Source organism: Panthera uncia (assembly GCF_023721935.1).
Source record: "Panthera uncia isolate 11264 chromosome B3 unlocalized genomic scaffold, Puncia_PCG_1.0 HiC_scaffold_1, whole genome shotgun sequence".
NCBI lineage: Eukaryota > Metazoa > Chordata > Mammalia > Carnivora > Felidae > Panthera > Panthera uncia.
The window spans coordinates 48,061,284-48,084,800 of record NW_026057582.1 but is presented as its reverse complement, the minus strand read 5'-3'; the positions used below and the strand labels follow the sequence as shown (position 1 = coordinate 48,084,800).

Below are 23,517 nucleotides of genomic sequence, written 5' to 3'. Positions count from 1 at the left end.
GGAAGAAGAAAGGAAGGAAAAGAAGGAAGGAAAGGAAGGAAGGAAAGGAAGGAAGAAGGAAGGAAGGAAAGAGTAAACTAAGACAGGCTTATGTAGTGACACATACCGTCATCTACCTCACAGAGCAAATCCAAAGTGTAAACAGCATGTGATCAACACACAGTGGGATTCTAGGGACAGCAAGGTAATAGCAATACTAACATCAACTTCTACAGAAAGGGACCATGAAGACTGAGGGGTTTCCACAAATACTTAGGATCACCTACCTCAAACATCTGTGACACCACTGGAAACCTGCCTGGTAATTTGAGCTCCATTTCTACCAGGAGCTTTTTGTTGATGAAAAGTTAGCTAATACATAGCATAAAAGGTATTGTTGTTTGCTTTTTTCAAGTGGCTTCAAACTGATGCCTTGAGACAGAATTCATCTTTCATGCACGGGCACATGGTTTCTCCAGACTCCCCAGGCAGCATTTTTTTTTTTTTTTAAGTAATGAAGATTTTACTGCCAAGAGGGAAGAGGTTTACATTGCACAGCATGTAACAAAAGTGAATAAGTGGTTCTTTCCCACACTGCTTCTCTCTGGCAGCTAGCCGCATCCCACTCCCCATCTCTCTGCCCTGTCCTCTATCACCGTCGTCTACACTTGGTGCCACTGCCCCCAGCCTCCCACTTCTTCCCTGACTCTCAGCTTACATAACCAGGGCAACCAGTAGCCCTGTCAGATGCTTCATGCGAATTAGGAAAAGACTCCTCTTCTGGGAGCCTTTAAAATATATATCAGGCAATGAGTGAAATGACTACAGAGAGAGTACATTTATTTTTAGAGCCTCCCACCCACCATCCGGACTTACTGTTTTTATGAATCAGACGTTAAACAATGGTGTTATGGTCCTCAGCCAGAACTAATAAGTAAACCAGGGAGGAAACTCTCTCTAGTAGTTGTGTTTAGGTGACCAAAACAAGTCACTTCTAGGCTCTGGGATGGGCCACGAGGCCACTGTTGTCACCAGACCAGATGTTCAGGAAATCCTTTCAAGTAGATCAGAGGATGCTTGAACAGAGGATGGGACAATGTGGAGGAAATGAAGAGGCCACCCCCAGGAAGAGCTGGGACATTTCTGGACCAGAACCATGTCCCTGGGATTGAAGTATCTTCTCTCTAAATTCTCTTCCTTGTCCTAGTGCTACACTGGTACAATACCAGGAAAACTCACCTGTTTAGAAAGAAGGCCTAGAAAAATACAACTAAGAAGAGGGCACTTTAGAGAAAATGCTTCCCCCAGCCTCACCTTCTTGTCCAGAAAAAATATGGAGCATACTTTGATTATTTAATGAATTAAATATTAATATAAGGTTATCAGTGCCAGGCCACTTTAGTCTCTAAAAACATTTCCCTAAAGAAATTATGCAAAAGGAGCACTTAAAAGTAAATTATAACAGCATATTTATTAATACTCCTCTAAAGCTGGGCCCATTATTACACAGTCCTCAAACGTCAAAACCATCCAGTGGTCATCTTGAGCTAGCTACTCACTTCACTTTATTACTCTGTTTCTTCTCTAAAATGCCAGGGCCTCAGAGTCCATCTCTAAGATCCTTCTTAGCTGATGATGATAGGAGGCAAGTTTTTTACTGCTGAAGAAGGGAGTTACAAAGATAAGAGGGAAATAAATAGAATCCATTCTGTTGTGTTGGGTTGGAATTGGATATACACATAGGTACACAGGGTTCTGTGCCGGAAAGGGCACTATCTTCTGTAGCGTGGTCCAGAGAACTTCTCTGCTTAAGTTAACATTTGAAGTAGTGGTTACGGGAATGAGAAGTGGCCAGATTTGGGCTATATTTTCAAAATAGAATCTTCAGGATTTTCTGAAAGATTGGATAGGAGAGACAGAAAGGAACCAAGGAATGATACCAAGGTTTCAGCTTGACTAGCTGGTCCATGGTGGGGCTCTTTACTGAGGAGAATGCTGAGGGAAGATCTGGTTTGGGGGAGGAAAGGTGAATATATTGAGATGCTTATTGGACAGCAAAAGAAAGCCTCTGGGTTGGCAGTTCTGAATTCACAAGGGAGGTCAGGCTGGAAATATAAATTTGGGGAGTATATGCATATGGATATTTGGAGTCCTAGGGCTAGATGGAAGCCACGGAAGTGAATACAGAAAAGGAAGAGAAGGTCAAAGTCCTGAGGCCCTACAACAGGTGGAGGTCAGAGAGCAGAGAGGGATTCAGCAAGAGACTGGGGTTGAGTATGGGGGAAAATAAGGTGACACTCAGAAAAGCATTGTCACCAAAGCCAAGTGAAGGGAGTGTTTCAAAGGACTTGTGGATTAAGACAGTAGGTTGAACAAGCCCATCTAATTTCACTCCCTCTCCAAACCTGACTATAGCCACACTGAGAGGTTTTTTCCAAGACCAAAACCTACATGGTCAGAACAGGAGAAGAGATAATAGCAACACATTCTGGAATTTGGAAAGCAGGCAGATGAATGAAAACCGACAGCAGATCCAAGAAAGCCAAAACCTAAGCCAGAAGAGGAGAGAGTGGAAGACCAACCAATTTGTCCCAAAGAATCCTCCAAAGGTGGGGGTGCACCTCCAAGGGTGCAAGACCTGGCAGCCAAGATCCCTCTGGAAGTGGGAGGGGCAGAGGAGTGTGGAAAATCTGTTTTGGAAACAATGAAATCTCTAGATCCCTTCCCCTATTGTATCCCAGTAGGGAGCACTCTTCCCCCAACCTAGTAGAAGGCTGGAGTTTTGTTTTCTGGAGAGTGTAAAATAGAGGATGTTTGGTACAGTTGAGATGGTGGATACTGTTCCCAAAACAGAGGATTAAATGATTATGTACATACTAACTGGTGAATGCTGAGACTCCCCAGGCTTCTCCCCTCACTGGCTCTAACAAAGCTGGCGGCCAGACTTCACACTCCAAGGAAAATACTGGAAGACTTTTATGGAGGAAGCTCAGGAGGAAAGATCTGAAAATTCTGACATTAGGGTTCCCCAGCAAATGAACCAGCCAGATAACCCCACAGTGAAGCCCAGAGCTTCCAATAGCACCCTACTCTTAACCATGGGGATTATCTAATGTCCAAGGAAAGCCTGAAATGAGAAGGGTAGAGATCAAAACAAACAGAAAGAAAACAACTTAAAAGAAACAGAAACCGTGGAGGGTGATGAGAACTTTAAAAAAAGAAAAACAGGGGCACCTGGGTGGCTGAGTCAGTTAAGCATCCGACTTCTGCTCAGGTCACGATCTCATGGTTCATGATGAGTTTGAACCCAGTGTCAGGCTCTGTGCTGTCAGCTCAGAGCCTGGAGCCTGCTTCGGATTCTGTGTCTCCTTCTCTCTCTGCCCCTCCCCTGCTCGCACACATGCCCTCCCTCTCTCTCTCAAAAATAAATAAAACATTAAAAATTTTTAAAGAAAAGAAAAAGAAAAAAAGAAAAACATTAATAGAGAAAAGGAAAGCTGTTGCATCCACAAAACAAGAAAAAGACACTATAAAAAAAGCAAAAGGACCAATTAGAGTCTAGAATCCAAATAACAGAAGGCCCAGAACAAGAAAATACAGAAAACAAAGGATAGTAAATCAGTAATAAAACAATTCAAATTTTCTTTCTCAGACAAAAGGAGCCCACCAAGTGCCAGCATAAGGTGTGAAAAGCAAGGCCCATGATTTTCATAATGCAGAATTCTGTGAACAAAGAGAGGAAGCTTCTGGAAATAAAAAAAGAAACAGACTTCACAAAGGAGCAGAAAATAGAATGGCAACAGACTTCTTAACACTGGAAGATAGAGGGCACTTCAAAAATGCTTTCAAGGGGAGCCTGGGTGGCTCAGGCAGTTAAGTGTCCGACTCTTGATCTCAGTTCAGGTCATGACCTTGTGAGGTCAGCCCTGCATCAGGCCCTGCGTTGAGCGTGGAAACTGCCTGGGATTCTCTCTCTCCCTCTCTCTCTCCCCCCCCTCCCTGCTCATACTCTGTCTCAAAAATAAATAAATATTAAAAAAAAAATTTGAAGGACTATTATTTTCTAAAAAAACAAACATACAAATCTATACTCACACAAAATACCAATCAACTGTGTGAAAGAATTTTTAAATGCAAAGGCAAGACTTCAATCTCTTTTTTATTTTTATTATTTTTTTAATGTTTGTTTATTTTTGAGAGAAAGAGACAGAGTGTGAGCAGGAGAAGGGCAGAAAGAGAGAGGGAGACACAAAAAGGGAAGCAGGCTCCAGGCTCTGAGCTGTCAGCACAGAGCCTGACACAGGGCTTGAACTCACATGTGGTGAGACCATGAACCTGAGCCGAAGTTGGACACCCAACTGACTGAGCCACCCAGGTGCCCCCCCCCCCAACTCTCTTTTTTAGACCTCTCATACACTGTTTCTCAGGGAGCCCCTGGAGGAAGCACCCCACCCAAAGAAGTAGACTATAAAAGATTACTTGAAACAGAGAAAACTGGATGCCTGACACACAAGAAGGAAGCAACAGGAATCTCCTGGAGGATAGTTAAGGGAGATGTTCTATGATAACGGCATTCCAGGCATGGAAAACAACTTGTCCAGATTGGAATAGCTGACTCAAGAGCCAGGCATGTTGAGGGTTGTCACCACCATGCCCTCTGCCTTATACCATCTCAAATAAATACGAACATATTTAACAAACAGATGCTTTGGAAGAGTCTACATCCATGTTCAAATTTTGAGTACCAGGCTATACTTTTCTTGTATGCAATTCCATAAACAAAGTCAAGTTATAATAAGAATGGTGTTTGGCAGGCAAAGGATTGGGATGAGGGAAAGTAGGCAGTATGACTACTAGCCTGGGCTAGCTTCTTTGCATCCATCTCCAAATTAGGGGATGCAATTATAAAACAATGCAAGTTATAAAACATATATAATCAGTCCATTTTATCTATTTTTTTTAAAGTTTATTTACTTATTTTGAGAGACAGTGAGAGAGACAGAGAGAGAGAGAGAGAGAGGGAGAGAGAGAGAGAGGGAGAGAGAGAGAGAGGGAGAGAGAGAGAGAGAGAGAGAGAGAGAGAGAGAGAGAGAGAGCGAGCACATGCAGGGGATAGGCAGAGAGAGAATCCCAAGCAAGCTCTACGCTAACAGCATGAGGTCATCATGACCTGAGCGGAAATCAAGAGTGGGACGCTTAACCGACTGAGCCACCCAGGTGTCCCTAAAGGTAGGTATGTTTGAATCAGGAGATAGTGCCTGAATACTCTTTAAAAAACGCAGAACTGAACGATGTAGAATACAATCTACTTAAATATGGATATACATAGAAAAATAATTAGAAAACTATTTCTCAACCTGTTAATTTTATTTCTATGTTTCTGTGTTGCTTGAAACATTATTGCAACAAACAATGTATCACTTTTAATCTAAAAATAAAGAGTTTTAGTGTTTTATAAAAGTTGTGGAATTCCATTGCCAGAAACTGAAAACTTGCAGTAATAACCTTCCCCCACCAGATGTTCTTTGAACAAACTCCATCAGAGTCAGAGGCAGAACCAGTGCTAATGGGAAAGAATTATTATGTCTGGCTGCACTTACAGAGGGATAGAAAAATGAGGAGGGAATCCAGAAACTAGTCACTTACCAAACTTTGACCGAGAACAGACAAACAGTTTAAGAATAAGTATATTAAGTTCTTCAGAAGATAAGGAACGGTAATATGTTTGTTTGAGGGCAAATATAAACAACATAAGCACCACACTGGAAATTATAATGGATACATATTTATTTCACTGTAGCAGGATACATGTCTTGTGGCACAAACTTGCTTGTTATTAGCAACATGAATTTGAATCTTTTCCAAAAGCTTTCCAAAGAAGTACAAGAAGTTACAAACATGATAATGAGGAAATTAATTAGTGTCCATTTCAGATTCAAAGTAGAGACAGGTCTTTTGAGTTTTATTTGTCAGGAATTATTTTTAATGATTAAAATGTAACCACAGTGATACATGCAACATGGGGGAAGTATTTTAAAAAACATAAATAGGGGTGCCTGGGTGGCTCAGTCAGTTGAGCATCTGACTTCAGCTCAGGTCATGATCTCATGGTTTGTGGGTTTGAGCCCCATGTCAGGCTCTCTGCTATCAGCACAGAGCCAGCTTGGGATCCTCTGTCCCCCTCTCTCTCTGCACCTCCCCCACTTGTACTCTCTCTCTCAAAAATAAATAAACATTAAAAAATAAGTAAAATGAAAACTATAATTCAAGGTATCACTATTAAAATATTAAGTGTATTAATTATTTTTCTTTTTTTCTATCTATATATGAATTCTATGAAAAGAAATTATGTATTTTTATTACAGCATTTTTCTTCATTTTGCAATTACTCATGAACATTTTTGTATTTCAGTGTTTGGTTTTTTTTTTTTAACATTTATTTATTTTTGAGAGACAGAGACAGAGTGCAAGTGGGGGAGGGACAGAGAGAGAGGGAGACACAGAATCCAAAGCAGGTTCCAGGCTCTGAGCTGTCAGCACAGAGCCCAACATGAGGCTCAAACCCATGAACGGTGAGATCATGACCTGAGCTGAAGTCAGACACTCAAACGACTGAGCCACCCAGGCGCCCCTATTTCAATGTATGTTTTATCTATAAGCATGATTCGTAGTGGCCCCACTGTATTTCATTGTAAAGACATACCATAATTTACTTAACCAACCATCTATTATTGGACATTTCAGTTGTTTCCAATGTTTACACTATAAAAAAAATCCTTTAACAGGGCACTTGGCTGGCTCAGGTGGTAAAGACTGCAACTCTTGATCTCAGGGTCGTGAGTTCAAGCCCCACAGTAGGTGTAGAGCTTACTTAAAAAATTTTTTTAATAAAAAAAAAAACAGAAAATCCTTTAATAATAAACACTTGTATAACTAAACCTTTGTGCATATACTCAATTATTTTCTTATGAGAAATTATTAGAAGTAGAGTTGCTTGGTCTAAGATTTGTCTCTAAAGCTGTTAATACACAATGCGGCAAACTGCCCTCTGGACAGGCTGCTCCAGCAGTGTACTGATCATTTCCTTTCACAATATTAGGTTTTAGAATTTTATTTATTTTTTTAGGTAGGCGCCACGCCCAAAGTGGGACTTGAACTCGCTACCCTGCGATCAAGAGTCACATGCTCTACCAACTAAGCGAGCCAGGCTCCCCAGATTTTAGAAGTTTTAGTCAAAGTAACTATCTTAAAGTGAAAAATAATCAAAACACTGTTATTATTACCCTTCTTCAAAATCATTTTGTAAGTATCAGTTTATTGGTCTGCTAACTTGGTCATCCCACAACAAGTATTAGGGATATACCAAGTGCCAAGAATTAAGGTACAAGATACTGGGTATCCCCAGGGGAGGAAGGCACAGCTCTTGCCCTTGAAGATTTTTACAATTTACTGTGCAAATGGAGTCTGTAATAGAAATAGTCCCAGAAGATACTATGGATACCGGAGAAAGGAACTCCTGACTCTTCTCACCGTCAGCTAAAATAGTTGCCACACAGGAGGTCATATTTGAGCCTTATCTGAAGGACAGGCAGGGGTGTGTAGGCAGAGTAGAGAAGGTAGGGCAATGCAGACTGAGAAAGCAACTGTCCTACTGAACGAGGCTCAGAATGGAAATGATTCCATGGGGCAGTGTCACGGTTTATGTGGCAATCTGGGGAGAAATGGGGCTGTGAAACCTGGTGTCCCGTGCTAGGACCACATCAGTAAGCTTTGGGGAGCTATTGCAGGGTTTTATAAAGAGGACTGGTAAGATCCGCTTTGTATTTCAGAAATCTGTACTTAGAAATACAAAATGGTGATCACGGGACATTCTGGAGTGAGTGTACAAACCGAAGGAGGACCCCACCTGACACCAGGAAAACACCTGCATTCGCATGCTATCCTTTGTTGATATTATCCAACAGATTAAACATGATGTTGAAGGAGACCTGCGGTCTTCTGACCTCTAGGGTATTAGATCAACAATTCATAGCACTTTAGACCTGAGAGTCCCCTTAAACTTCACCTGGTCCTAAACTCTCATTTTCACAGGTGAGAACACCTGGAAGCAACTTGCCAAAGGTCACACATGTGATGTTGACCCACTTTTACGGGGGATGTACTTATAAAGTGTTATTTTATAATATGAAATTTCTAAGTTGAAAAACAAAAGGTTTCCTATGAATTTCAAAATCTTTGGTTGATGCAGTTTAACGACATTTACTCCTTAATGATGACAAGCAAAAATTTGAAATAGCATTTAAAATAGATTGGAGAATTGTCAACTATTCAGTATAATGGAAAGTAACTTCTATTTTTAAAAACAAAAAAAATCCTTAAACTTCAAAATAAATGAATATAATTTGGTTTAGAACAAATCTTATTTTTCAAGTTTGCTCATTTATCAGCATTCCTTCGGTCAATCTTCTATTTAACAAACCACAGCACATCATCATTTGGAAATGTTGCTTGTACTTAACCTCACATGTATCTACTGGTCCTTCCCTTACCCACCTCCATATTAAAGCACTTTCTATTTCCTGGAACATACATAACATATTTTCGCCAGTGGAGTTAAAAAAAAAATCTGCTTCCAAACTCTAATCGCTCCTTGTCCTGTCCTTTTTTCTTCTGCTCAAACTATATGCCAAAAAAGAATTGACTCCCAACTGCTTTCAGCCCCCCACTGATCAGTGTTTCCAAATGACTCAACCTAACATGATTCATCAAGCTCCCTGCAACATCTCCCTAGCAGCACATAGCCAGGAGTAATTTATACTAATAGGTTTAACTGAAATGTCAGTTGCAAGCTATCAAAAGAGCAAATATCAACATACTAACAGTTTTCCTCCCTTGAACACATAATTTCTCTGTATCAATGACTTTCTGAAGAGAAGTGTCTGTTCTCTGGGCTCTCTCTGGCTGTGTAAATTAACACGAAAAGCCTATACCATGGTCACTCACAAACCACAAGCTGCTTTAATCCTATTTGTCTGGATATCACGGCTGATCACATAACTACCACCACGTGGCAAAGAGCAAACACTTGGCCGGAGTTTGAAAGCATTGTTGAGAGCCACAGGCTCCAGTCACGGGGTGTGATTGTGAGCAGGGATGGGGCACCAGTCCACCATTCTGATACACGAGGCCACTCTGCATATTGTCCTCAGCCAAAGCTGGGCTCCCAGGAGCACAGCAAAAGGAGGGGATGGGCTATCCTTCCCTGCTCACATGTTTTAAGTCTTCTCACTATTCAACTCAAAGGCCACCTCCTCCAGGAAGTCTTCTTGAATCCTATCCTCCAGGTCTGCTAAACATTCTACCCTCTCCATCTGGCCACAGTGATTAGCCTCCAGGATAGCTCCATCACTTGAACTGAAGCAGAGTCTTCCAATGACTTTATATGCAGATGCTACCTTCTTCTAGAACTTTCTTTCCTCTAGAATAGCTACATAGGTTGATAAAAGCCCGTGGCAATGCTTCCTATTTTGTATTTTCCCCTTCTATCGCATACCATTGACACATACTCTCCCAAAGCCACCTTATAAGACTCCTCTGCAAGGCAGAGTGAAGCCACCACAGAGAAGAGTTGGGAGAGAGAGAAAATGCACCACTGATGGTGCTTTAAGCATCCAGTTGAGGAGTGGGTGGGTGCCCAAGTCCAGTATGCACTCTGCTTACTCTGGCAAGAGGCTACTGTCAACCAGAGGAAGGGACACACACACTTTTTTGTGTGTTTTTTTTCCTTTTTTCAAACAAAAGCTCTGTCTGCTCACCAAGCCTTCCTGTAATGCACACAAAGCAGCTGGCCATGACAAAAAGGGGTGTGTGATAAGGTCACCAGAGCCCCCAAGTCATGCCATCCTTCCCGGCCACAGCCACACCAACATTCCTTTTTCACCTACACTTGCCTTAAGTGGGTTCTTGCCACCTGTAACCAAAGAATTCCTAACCAAGACAGCAGACCAGACTCCCAGATCGCTTCAGCTGAAGTGTTACGTTTGTTTTCGCCTTAAGCCTCCTATTGGCCATCGTCTTTGGACTCTTGCCTTCAATCTCTGAGTCCTTACACCTCCCTAGTCAGGCACGACTAACCGGTAATCTTCCTTTTCTTTCTTAAAGACCAAGAGGGCTTCTATGCACAGATAATATAACAAAGAAATGAAGTTCAACCTAATAATGCTGCTGCTTTCTTCATGAAAACAATTAGTTATGACCCGCTTCCCAGCCTTTTCAGTAACTCTTCTGCTGTCAGGCCCAGGAGCGGAGTAAACCTGTTCTTGCCCGATCTGCAAAAGAGGCCATTGCTAATTTTCCCTCACGAATCCTGGAGTGTGGTGCCGTGTTTCATTTGTAAGGGATGGATCACTCACCCTCTTTGGTGTCTGTCCAACTCATGGAGAACGGTGTGGTCACAGTACTCAAACACCAGGTGAAGCTTCCGCTTCCTTCTGAAGACTTCGATAAGGTTAACCAGGTTGGGATGCTTGAGTTGCTGAAAACACAAAAAGCAAGGTGCTAAGCTGGGGCCGTGAAAGACCGCTTTCTCCAACTTTGATCCAATTAAAAGAGAGCTGTTTGTCCTTTGGGAACTTTCTTGTCTTGGACTGAAGGAGGCTGTAAACAGTATGATCTTACTTCTCTCGAGGAGCTGTTTGTCAGCGGCTTGTAAATAATTACAGCATAAGGGCACCTGGGTGGCTCAGTCGGTTAAGCCTCTGACTTTGGCTCAGGTCATGATCTCAGGGTTCGTGAGTTCAAGCCCCACGTCAGGCTCTGTGCTGTCCGTGAGGAGCCTGCTTCAGATCCTCTATCCCCAGCTCTCTCTCAGCTCCTCCCCCACTTGTGCACTCTCTCTCTCAAAAATAAACATTAAAAAGAAATTAAAAATAAAAACAAAGTTATAAAAAAAATGATTACAGCATAACCTAGGTGGTTGGTGAAGGCAAAGAGAGAGATGGGAAGGCCAGAAAAGGAGAATGAAAAAGAGGGGGCGATATTTAGTTAATGCAAGTTCATCTTCAGATGAGGATCAAATGTCCCTTCCTAAAGAGGTGTCTTTGGACCTCCCCAGGCTGGTTCGGTGTCCCTGTATGTCTCCTAGCCCCCCTGAACTATGTCTCCTTGGCAATCCTTTGGAATTACTAAGATCATTCATTTGATTGTTTAACATCCTCTGCTGTCAATAGATACAATATTCCATGAAAAGAAGAATCATGACCTCAGGATTCTCCTGTTGCCTCAAAACGATGTGGCTGTACTAGATGGGGGGGGGGGGGGTGCATGGGTGGCTCAGTTGGTTAAGCATAATAGACATTTGATAATTATTTGTGAAAGAAGGAGTAAATCATGTTTCCTAGCTTGATGAAACATTTTAAGACAGAAAAATGATGTGCCTGAAGGTGTGCATGTAGAGGAAAAAAAAAAAAAAAGTGGGGAATCAATGTTGTGTTGCCAAAGATAAACCTTGCACTTAGCTTCCTGGATGCTTCTGTCCATAATCCTATCCGAAGCACTACAACTAGGCAAACTAATAATTGTGAAGGGAGACACAGTGATTAACTTTCTCCAGGACGTGAAGGCCTCCAGGCACTGGTCTAAGAAACAAAAGAAGGAGCCATAAGGCTTCCTAAGGCCTGTCCTAGAAGCCAGGGGACACTACTTCCGCTTCATCCTAGAAGTCCAAGAAAACAAAGCACAAGGCTCAGCCCTGAAGAAGCCCGGGATGAAGTACCTCAGGCAGAGAGGCCCAGGTGTCCTCGCTGAGCTCATTCCCCAGCCGCCGCCAACTTAAATTCAGCTGACCCGGGCAAGACCAACTGAAGGAACCCTTCCCCAAGCCACAGAATTGTGAGAAATAAAACATCACTCTTGCTTGAAACTACTAAGTTTATGCCACAGTGAAGAACCTGTACCAGCTCACAGGGGGATTTTTGAAACCACAGATGTGTAGGCCCCATGCCCAGAGACACTGAATTGGTCGTAGGGGCCAAGCCATCTTGTTTTCTCTCAAAATTCTCCAGGTGATTCAAGAGGTAGCCAGAGGTATTAATCACAGATGAGCAGATACTTCATAAAAGGTAAAAAAGGTAGAAGGAGAAAAAGTGAAGATCTTGAACTGCATGTGATATTCGTACGCGCAGTGCAAAGAGAAGCAGCCAGCAAGGGAAATACTAAACGAGACAGGTATTTTCTCGCTTTCTTTGTAAAATCCCTCTGTAACCATCTTCAAGATATGAAATTCTTCCCGTAGATATTAACTTGGTAAAACAAAGCCACGATACTCTAAGGGCCATTAGTCCCAGGTGGGCCTTAGAACAGAGGGCCCTACAAACTATAAAATCTCTTATTTATGTTAACATACCTGGAAACGTTTAGCCTGAACTAACATTTTCCAGACAGAGTAGGGCAGATCTGACTACTGTCTTGAACTAAAAAAAAAAACAAAAAAAAACAAAAAAAACTGCACGGACTTAGATGTCTCAAACAGCAAACAATCAGCTCAAAGGGCCGAAACAGTAGCATTACGACATAATTAGCAGAAAGCAGGGGTTTTCTTTCAGGCTCTGAAAAATCGCTGTCCACAGGTCCAGACTTCAAATCTTAGATTCTTTTAATTTTCCATGTTCGATATGCAGTCCTCATTTATATCTCCAGCCAGCCTTTGAAGCACAAGTACAGATAGATCAATTCTACCCAAATGAATACCCAGACCTTCTCTGGATACCAAGACTGGTGCCCCACCTTGTCATGTGCACATCTGCAGGGATTGTGTCAGGGTGCTGCTACCTCAGGATAAACCCCAAAGGTCCTCTCAGTTTGGCTTCTGCTTATGTCTCCAGCCTCATCTCTCATAACTTCCCCCCAAAGGCCCTGAACTTCACTCACTTCCTTGAAGGCTGGTGCTCCCTTTCCTCTCAGGACCTGCTCACCTGGCTCTCTCTCTGGAACACTCCCTTCATCCGGATGTCACTTTCTCTGTCTGGCTTCCTCCCCCCAAACCCTGATGCACCTAGTGGGCACTAACCAGGTGCTGTAGTGCTGGAGCCCGAGCGTGGGTACCCCGTGAGAGGTGAAGGGCACTGTTACAACAGTATCCACTGAACCAAAGGGGACCAAACATATACTACACCCGTCTTTCTATTACTATACACCTTTGCAAAGCCAAAACCCTAGTAACTGTAAGATAGTCTCTTCAGATAACACGTAGATTCTTTCCAATTTGTGGCTGTTGTAAGTAAGGTTTTGGTGAACAAATTACTCACTGGTTGACCTTAACTTTGAATACATTCACTTCAGGCCTCAACCTCCATCAGTGAGAGCAGGAAGCTCAAGGGTTGCTGTGATAATGCCACACAAGGAGCACTCAACAGTGTCAGTTGAGTACAGTAGCCTCTTCGTGAAGGGTAACTGCTGATATTATTATTTGGAGTTAAATCTATTTTTACGTAGGATGATTTTCTCTACTCAGAGTATTCAACAGCTACTTATTGATTTTAGTGTGCATGAGATAAAGTCTTAAGGACATAGAGACAAAGTGAGTCATGCCCCTACCCTCCAAGAGCCTAGAATCTAAGAGGGAAAGGAGATACTGAACAAGTAATTACAGCTATGATAAATGCCACCAAAAGCAAGGCAAGGGTGCCTAGTTTGCGGATGGTGGGTGGTCCTGGGAAGATCTTGAGGAAGTTAGGTAGACACTATCTAGAGCACCAAAAATACAGCTTTATGGCTCTAGAGATGGCCAAATTGCTTTCCAAAAGGATCATAGATATTTACACCTAGGTCAGGAGCATGAGAGTACTTTTTACCATATGCTGGCCAGCTATATATATAGATCCATAGTTATACATAGATAGCTACATATAAATTTATAGATATAGATAGACAAATAGGGACTTAGACATTTAAGATTTGTGATATATATCATCAAATTGCTTCTAGCAAGACAGGTCATATGGCTTTTAAACCACCTGTCTCTCCTAACTCCCCCCACGAGATAATCTGCATATAACTGAAAATGGGTAATAAATTGTTTCTCCACTTATTTTAAGAACAAGTTTAATTTAGAAAAATTGATCGCTAAGACTAAATTCTGACTGGGACTTTTAAATATTAAATACTTTAAACTAAATTATTAACGGTCTCTAGGTTGCCAGGATTCTGGGTGATCAGAAAACATTCCAGAGCAGCAGGTATTTTAAAATCATTCCCTGTCCTGGCTGTGTTCATTTATTCAGCAAAGATCCACAGAGCACCTGCTTCGTCTCAGACACTGTTCTAGGCACTAGAGACACACTGGTCAAAGGGGACAGGAGACTCAGGCATTAAACAAAGAAGTGTCACGAAGAGCTCCATATATACAAGGGATTAGGCTACCTCAGAGAAACTGTCCCTGAGTAAGTGGCCTTGAGCTGAGTCCTGGAGGGAGAGAAAGGTCTGACCAGACCAAAGTCAGGAGGGGTGGTAGAGGCAGCTTTCCAGGCAGAGGACTGGCCCTGGCCAGAAGGGGATTAGGCCACTTACAGAACTGAAAGACAGTGTGGCTTGAGGGTCAAGTGCATGGAACCAAGGCCAGTTTGACAGTCAGAAGCGGAGTCCTGTACGACCTTGAGGGCCATGCTAAGAAATTTAAACTTTATCCTAAGTGTGATGGAAAGTTACTGGAAGGAGTTTTAGCAAGATGTAATATAATAATACCATGTGGGTTTTTTAAAGCTCGCTATAGTGGTTAGATACAGAATGGCTTGGAGGAGGCAATATGGTGAAAGGAGACCAGTGACGAGCCTGTTGTCAGCTGAGAGATGATGACAGCTTGGACCGGGCAGAGGCAGGGAGATGGTGAGAAAGGCACTGTTTGGTATTAGAATATTCAGGATGAGGTGATGGGCTGGAGGTGAGGGACAAGGGAGAGGGAGCTGTTAAGAAGGACCAAAGTTTTGTATAACGGGGCAGATGGTGGTGCTGTCACAGAGAGGAGGAACAGGTTTTTAGGGGAAGAAACTGCTGTTTTGGGCAGGTTGGTGGGGACTCTGAGATACCAAAGTAGAGTTGTCAGGTTGGCTGGAGTTGGAACTGAAGATAAAAGCTAGGGAGTCAGCAGGAAGGTAAGGGAAGCCACGGGTAGATGCAATTTCTTAGAAGAGCAGGTGAGAAAGGAAGAGGCCCACAGAACCTCAGCACTAGATGTGTGGTGGCTGAGGAGGAAGCAAGGAGAAAGGGAAGAAGACCTCCCAAGATAAGAGAGAAGACAGCAGAGGGATGGGCATATCATGGAAGGAAGAAGTGGTCGGCGGTGATGGAGGCTGCTGTAAGGTGGAGTGGGGAGAGGCCTGAGAGGCTTCCTGCGGGCTTCCCCAGGCAGGCTGGGCCGTGTGACCTCCCCAGAAGCTGTGTCAGTGCTGGGCAGAGACCAGAAGCAAGGTTGTATGGATTTAGCTTCTCAAAGAACCTTACCCCTCTCTCTTTGCTGACTTCCCCTTACCCCAGGAGCAGAACTCAGGGGGACGTCTCTAATCCTGAAACCCGTTTGCAGTTGGTAACCTCTAGGGTTCAATGACAGCCCCAATATTGTGAATGTTTGTGTTCACAAAGGTTCGAGTACTTCTGCTTCAATACTGAATGCGCTTCTTCAGAGACATGCAGAGGAATTAGATGAGAAGTAGGCAACATGACGGATGGACTGTTCATAGGCTTATTTGGCATGACTATTTATACATACAAATAATCTTAATAAAACAGGTTCAACTGCCATATCTACCACCAAGATGTAGTTCAGGGCTCTTTTAGTTTTAATTGCTTCCTATTTATGAGTGTATGAAGTCAAAACCTCAGGGGTGGTCTTTTTTTTTTTTTTAAGTTTTATTTATTTATTTTGAGAGAGAATGCATGCACATGCATGCAAGCAGGGGAGGGGCAGAGAGAGACAGGGAGACAGAGGGAGAATCCCAAGCAGGCTCCACACTGCCAGCGCAGAACTCAATATGGGGCTCGAACCCACGAACGATAAGATCATGACCTGAGCTGAAGTTGGACACTGAACCAACTAAGCCACCCAGGTGGCCCCAGCACTGTGAAGCATTTTGTGCTAGTTGCCAACATTTCAGATCAGGAGATGTTACTTTAAAACCCTGGTTACCAGGATCCTCTGGAAAATGATGCTGATCTAGCACAACTGGGCCTGCAGTATCTGTGGCATCAGTGAGCTGGGGCCGGGAGGCAGCTGTTCACTGTAGATAAGGCCTGTGGGCTTCAGTTCCCCACAGTCCCCACCCATCCCTACCACTCCCCGACACTAAGGCCAAGTGAAAGTTGTCCTTGCTCATCACTCTTACATCATTGATTTTCTTACGTGAGTTAAAAGGGAGATATTTAACGTACCCATGTTTCTATCAAAAGTGGGAGAACGGACAAGCAACAGAAATGGCTGCATATTTCAAGGCAAATAAGAAAAAGTGTATTTATTTGCAGAAGTCAAGTGTTGCTCTCACACCTGTCTGGCCCTGGCAGGTAGTCAGTGTGTGACCTCCACCCTAGGGAGTCCTCAATAATGGCTGCATGTTTCTGGACTGACCAGTGCACGTTATATCTGTGGGTTCTCCTTTCCTTCAACTGTCAAGGATTCTCATTCTTTGTGGGGAGAGGGGGAATATTTATCCTGTCTTTGCTTCAGACAAAAAGGATTTTGTCATTTTCTCAAGGATCATATCCTGTTTTCCTTTCTAAAGCATTCTTCTCCCACAACTGTGGTAAATAATAAGAGAGATTAAATTGGAGAAAGTGGGAGCTATCTTAGTAATATGTTTTTATAGGCCTTTACAATTCTTGAACTTGACTCTAAGTCTTTGCAGGGATCTTCCATCAGTTAACGTTCACACAGAATGGAGAAAAGTGATGCCCCCCTCTCCTTTATAATAATTAACCTTGAGTACTTCCCAAGGATTCCCAGATCAGCATATTATAACACTGTCAACCACTAGAGATCCAGCAAGGTTTAGAGCTTGTCCAACTAAGAAGCTGAGAAAAATCAAGTTCTTCATATTTCCTCCCGTTCTTCTTTCTGAGATGAATGCTCTCAAATAAATCACAAGGCAAGAGTTAATAGCAGCAGTACTCAATTTGCTTTTGATTCAAAAAGAAAGCTTTAAACTTCACCTTAACCCCATTTAAGAACTTTGGAAGTACAGGTATGGTCCTAATAAAATGATACCACTCAAGAATGGATATCATAAAAAGGTGTTCTAAAACTAATATGTAGATATAAGGCAGTTCAAATCAGAATTTAAAAAAAAATGTTTTTGAACTAGATAAAATGCCTTTTACCTTCGTACAGAACTGTAACTGTTTTAAAACCACCAAGGAGGGGAACCAGGATGGCTCAGTTGGTTAAGCATCTGACTTTGGCTCAGGTCATGATCTCATGATTCATGGGTTCAAGCCCCATGTCAGGCTCTCTGCTGACAGCTCAGAGCCTGGAGCCTGCCTCAGATTCTGTGTCTCCCTCTCTCTCTGCCCCTCCCCAACTCATGCTCTGTCTCTCTCTCTCTCTTTCTCTCAAAAATAAACATTAACAAAAAAAATTTTTTTAACCACCAAGGAAAAATGGGGCAACTTGCTCTACCAGATGGCAAAATTTTCAATGTAGTGCCTATAGGGGCACTTGGGTATCTCAGTCAGTTGAGTGTCCCAATCTTGATTTTGGCTCAGGTCATGATCTCATGTTTCGTGAGTTCGAGCCTCACACAAGGCTCTGCGCCAACAGTGGGGAGTGTGCTTGGGATTCCCTCTCTGTCCCTCCCACATGTGCTCACTCGCACTCCCTCTTTCTCTCTCAAAATAAATAAAACTTTTTTAAAAAATAAAAACTTTTAAAAAGTGCCTATAATCATTACCACCAGCAGCAGCAGCAGCATTAACAGGCCAGTAGGCTAATGACCAAGAAATGAACAAACAGGGGCACCTGGGTGGCTCAGTCGGTTAAGCGTCCGACTTCAGCTCAGGTCACGATCTCGCGGTCCGCGAGTTCGAGCCCCGCGTCGGGCTCTGGGCTGATGGCTCAGAGCCTGGAGCCTGCTTCCGATTCTGTGTTTCCCTCTCTCTCTGCTCCTCCCCCGTTCATGCTGTGTCTCCCTCTGTCTCAAAAATAAATAAACGTTAAAAAAAAAATTAAAAAAAAAAAAAGAAATGAACAAACAGAAGAAGTACAGGGTCTAGAATTAGATCCAAGTATTGAAGGGAAATTAACATATGACCAAGGCAGTACTTCACTACAGTTGAAAAAAATGTGCTTTATTTAAAATTGAATCTGGGAAAACTGGCTACTCCTTAGGAAAATTAAAATCATACCTTACCACCCTATGTATAAGAATAACTTTCGGATATGTTAAAAATTTTGGTATGAGATACTAGAAATACTAGAAAAAATTTTAGGAGAAACTTCCTATGACTTTAGAATGGAAGAAAGCATCCTGAAAAAACAATCTAGAAGAAAAAATGAAAGATAGGTAAGTTTGGCTACAGGAGAATAAAATAATGTTAGGAAGATGGCAAAAGTTCTGGAGATGACGGTGGTGATGGCTGCATGCCACTGTGAATGCCCTAACATCACTGGACTAGACACTTAAAAATGGTTAAAATGGTAAAATTTATGTTATGTGTAACTTACCACAATAAACAAAAACAAAAACAAAAAACAAAAACACTCGAGACGATGTCAAAAGACACATAATTGGCAGGGAAATGTGTGTGATGACAAATAAAGGGTGATAGCCCTTCTATTACAAAGCTACTTCATGTATTATGAAGAAAAAGACACCTATGCGGGGAAATGGGCAAAAGATATAAGTAGGTAATACACAGAAGAGGAAATATAAATGATCCAAGAGACATGGAAAGATATTCAATCTCACTAGTAGTCAGAGAAAGGCAAATCAGAGCAACAAGGTAAGGCGACTCAGTTTCCTAACAGGTAAACATTTCACAAACTCCTAACATCCAGTGCTTCCAAGGATATAGGGAAACAGATCTTCTCATACTTGGTTGGTTAAACTTTTTGGAAAAGTTACTAGCAGTATTTATTAAAACAATATACCCAAAACACATGGGCAAAAGATCTGAGCAGATACCTCACCAAAGAGATACAGATGGGAAATAAGCATATGAAAAGATGATCAGTATATTTTTTCACTGGGGAATTGCAAATTACAAAAATAATGAGACACCGGAGTGCCTGGGTGGCTCAGTGGGTTAAGCATCCAACTTCAGCTCAGGTCATGATCTCAAGGTCCATGAGTTTGAGCCCTGTGTCGGGCTCTGGGCTGACAGCTTGGTGCCTGGAGGCTGCTTCAGATTCTCTGTCTCCCTCTCTCTCTGCCCCTCCCCCCACTCACACTCTGTCTCTCTCTCTTTCTCTCAAAAATAAATAAACATTGGGGCACCTGGATGGCTCAGTCCATTGAGCGTCTGACTTTGGCTCAGGTCATGATCTCACGGTTCGTGGGTTTGAGCCCCACGTCAGGCTCTGTACTGACTGCTCAGAACCTGGAGACTGCTTTGGATTCTCTCTCTCTCTCTCTCTCTCTCTCTCTCTCTCTCTCACTGTCCCTCCCCCATTCATGATCTGTCTCTCTCAAAAATAAATGAATGTAAAAAAATTTTTTTTTAATATTTTTAAAAATTTAAAAATAAATAAAAAAAATAATGAGCTACCATTACACACCTATTAGAATGGTTAAAATCCAAAAACAGCTGAGGACACCAAATACTGATGACAATACTGAGCAACAGAACTCTCATTCACTGCTGGTGGGAATGCAAGATGGGGCAGCCACTTTGGAAGCCAGTTTGGTAGTTTCTCACAAAGCTAAACATAGTTGTACTATATGATCCAGCAGTCAGACCCCTAGGTATTTACCCAAATCATTTGAAAATTTATGTCACATAAAAAGCTGCACACAGGGGGACCCAGGTGCCTCAGTCGGTTGAGCATCCAACACTTCATTTCAGCTCAGGTCATGATCCCAGGGTCGTGGGATTGAGCTCCATGTGGGGCTCCATGCAGAGTGGAAGCCTGCTTAGGATTCTCCTTTTCTCTCCCTCTGCCCCTCCCCACCTCAGTTCATGCATGTGTGTGCACTCTCTCTTTTTCTCTAAAATAAAAATTTTTTAAAAAACACACAAATGTTTATAATGGCTTTATTTATAATCACCATAAATTGGAAGCAAATGGTCTTCCTATAGGCAAAAGGATAAAACATTGTGCTGTATCCACAGTGGAGTGGGATATTCATCAGAGATAAAAAGAAATGAGCTATCAAGTCATGACAAGACATGTATAAAATTTAAATGCATATTAAGTGAAAGACGCCAGTCTGGAAAGACTACATATTGTATGATTCCAATTATATGACATTCCAGCAAAAGCAAAACTATGGAGACAGTAAAAAGATCAGTGATTGCCAGGAGTTCAGGGGACACGGGGAGAAATACAAGGTGAAACAGGATTTTTAGGTCAGTAAAATTATTCTGCATGATACTGTATTGGACGATATGTGACATTATGCATTTGTCCAAACCCACAGAATGTTACGGCACCAAGAGTGAACCTTAATGTATGCAAATTTTAAAAAATCATTTAGGAGGTTCAGGAATCCTATGTTAGAATGCAGAATCTAATAACAAAAAAAATCTACCCGTATTACTAACGTATGAGACAACTTCAGTGGCAGTGGGGGTGGGGGCGAGGGGAGTAACTTTGGAAGTGGTTAGAGTCTATAAGACTAAAGGCAAAAGGAACTACACATAAAAGTATCAATAAGGTACTCTTAGTGATAAAGTTGTTTCTCAGGGGAATAGGAATTGACAATTCTGTTGGTTTTTTTTAATGTTTATTTATATTGAGAGAGAGAGTGCATATGTGCGAGCCAGTAGGGGAGGGGCAGAGGGAGTGAGAGAGAGAGAGAATCCCAAGCAGACTCCACACTGTCAGGGCAAAGCCAAAAGGCCAACCACAGAGCTCCATGTCATGAACTGTGAGATCATGACCTGAGCCGAAATCGAGAGTCAGGCGCTTAACCCACTGAGCCACCCAGGCACCCTGGAATTGACAATTCTAACAACATTATACACTGAATTAAACAAGTAAATGAATGCTGGATAATGAAAACCAGTTTCCCCTGTTAGCACAGGGTTAATGATAAGCAAGGAGAAGAGGCTAGTGTAATCCATGATCTGCTCCATCCATGGGTTAGAGTTGGAGACATCAGCAGGAACTCATGTTTAGCTTAGTATAGATACAGGTGGTTACATACAGGAATAACTATAGGTACGTCTATACGCACAGGTTAGTATACACACACATATTTCCTTGCTCTGTCAGCTGAGAGAGCCTAGAAGCAACCACACCCTAGCAGCAAGAAGTACACATGGAGCCCAGGTCTTGGTTTCTAATACCATTCATTCTCCAGCAGAAGGAACCAGAGTTCCTCAGAGAAAATGGATGATTCTAGGTAAGGCAGGAGAAATACAAGATGAGGCTGGGGCATCTTATAGTGCCATCAAGGAAAGTGCTAGGACAAAACCAATACTAACACTGCATTGATGGGGATATGTCATAGCGACACAAATATCCATGAGTCTCTACTAACATAAATAAATGACTGATTGAATGAGTGAATGAATGAATGATTAGGGGAGAATAAGTAAGTCTATGTACAGGAATTCCAAGTAATTTATGTAGATACTCTCTGCATGATCATCTCAATTTTTCTGGAAATCTAAAACTGTTCTAAAAATTAAAGTTTATGGAAATACACGCACATCACCTATCTTACCCAGCACACCACTTCCAGAAATACACCTTACATAAATAAAAGCCCATTGTATAAAAATATATGTACAGGGGTATTTATTGCGGCATTATTTGTAAAAGCAAAAAATTAAAACAACGCCAACATCTTTTATTAAAGAGGATGGTAAAAAAAAAATTGTTTACATTCAAAGCATGAAATACTGAATACTTTGTAATGGTTAAAAAGAAGAAAATTAACATGGGTCTATCTACTGGCCCAATGACAATGATGTAATGTTGAATAAAGAAGTCAAGTCACTGAGTGATTTTATATAAACATATGAAAATAGAAACTACTGAATAATTTTATTAAAAATATATAAAATAGGGGCACCTACGTGCACCTGGGTGGTTCAGTCGGTTGAATGTCTGACTCTTGGCTTCTGCTCAGGTTTGTGGGTTCAAACCCTGTGTCGGGCTCTACGATCCCAGTGCACAGCCTGCTTTGGATTCTCTTTCTCCGTCTCTCTCTGCCCCTTTCCTGCACTCTCTCTCTCAAAAATAAATAAACTGAAAAAAAAAATTGGGGCAGCTAGGTGGCTCAGGTCATGATCTCACAGTTTGTGCATTCAAATCCCACACTGGGCTTTGCGTTGTCCATGTGGAGCTTGGGATTCTCTTTTCCTCTTTCTCTGCCCCTCCCCCACTCATAATTTAAATATATATATTTATGTATAATATTGTATATTATATATTAGTGTATACTTTTACATATATATATGTATGTATACAAATAGGGTGGGGGAGATGTGAGAAATAGGTGAAGGGGATTAGGAGGTACAAACTTCCAGTTATAAAATATATAAGTCACAGGATGAAAATTACAGCAGAAGGAAGACAGTCAGTAAGACTGTAAAAACATTATATGGTGACAGATGGTGACTATACTTATCATGGTGAGCACTGAGTCATGTATGGAATTGTTGAATCACTACATTGTGCACCTGAAACTAATATAACATGGTATTTCAACTATACTTCAGTAATAAAAATTTTAAAAATATGTATGAAAATAGGAAGTAATCCAAAAATATGAAAAAGTTCTATTTTCATATATTCATTTTTATATATTATTACTCAAAAACCTATGCTGAGCCCTACTTTGTGCTGGACATTACTGTAAGCTCTGAGATTACCATACTTAACATGGCTAAGAAAAATCTCTGCTCTCAGGGAGCTTATAGTTGAGTACCCTGGATGGTGATAAATTTTACGGAAAGAAAGAAAGAAGGTATGGGGCACAGTAGTAGCATGGTGGGGGGTACAATTTAAAACAGGGTGATCAGGGAAGACTTCAGGGCAAAGGTGACAAATTAAAAAAGATCTGAAGAAAGTACAAGCCATGGAGATGGCCAGAAAAATGTTCCAGGCAGAAGGATCTACCATTCCAAAGGGTCTCACTCCCGCCTGGAGTATTTCGAACAGCAAGGTCAGTGTCAGCCCATCTTTTAATTTAACTGTTGCTGCAGCAACCAGCTTCATGTGGATGTATCCAACAGGCCCTCATCTCAGCTACATTCTGTATCTTTTGCCTTCTGCCCCAGGGCTTCTGGGGTGCTGAGGTACAGGATGCTGGTGGGTGACTCGAACTTGCCGCAGTTAACACTCCATGGGGGAACCCTTGACCAAGGGGGACAGGAAGTGGTAGGTAT

At 42.0% G+C, this 23,517-nt stretch overlaps 1 protein-coding gene across 1 annotated transcript in view; it reads right to left on the bottom strand.

Annotated features, from left to right (window-relative positions):
• Positions 1–23,517, bottom strand: part of CDKL1 (cyclin dependent kinase like 1) — a 57,659-nt gene that overhangs the window by 12,765 nt on the left and 21,377 nt on the right. The window contains exon 2 of the mRNA XM_049612814.1: positions 10,392–10,513. Coding sequence (XP_049468771.1) covers positions 10,392–10,513 — 122 coding nt within the window. The remainder of the gene's footprint in view (positions 1–10,391; positions 10,514–23,517) is intronic.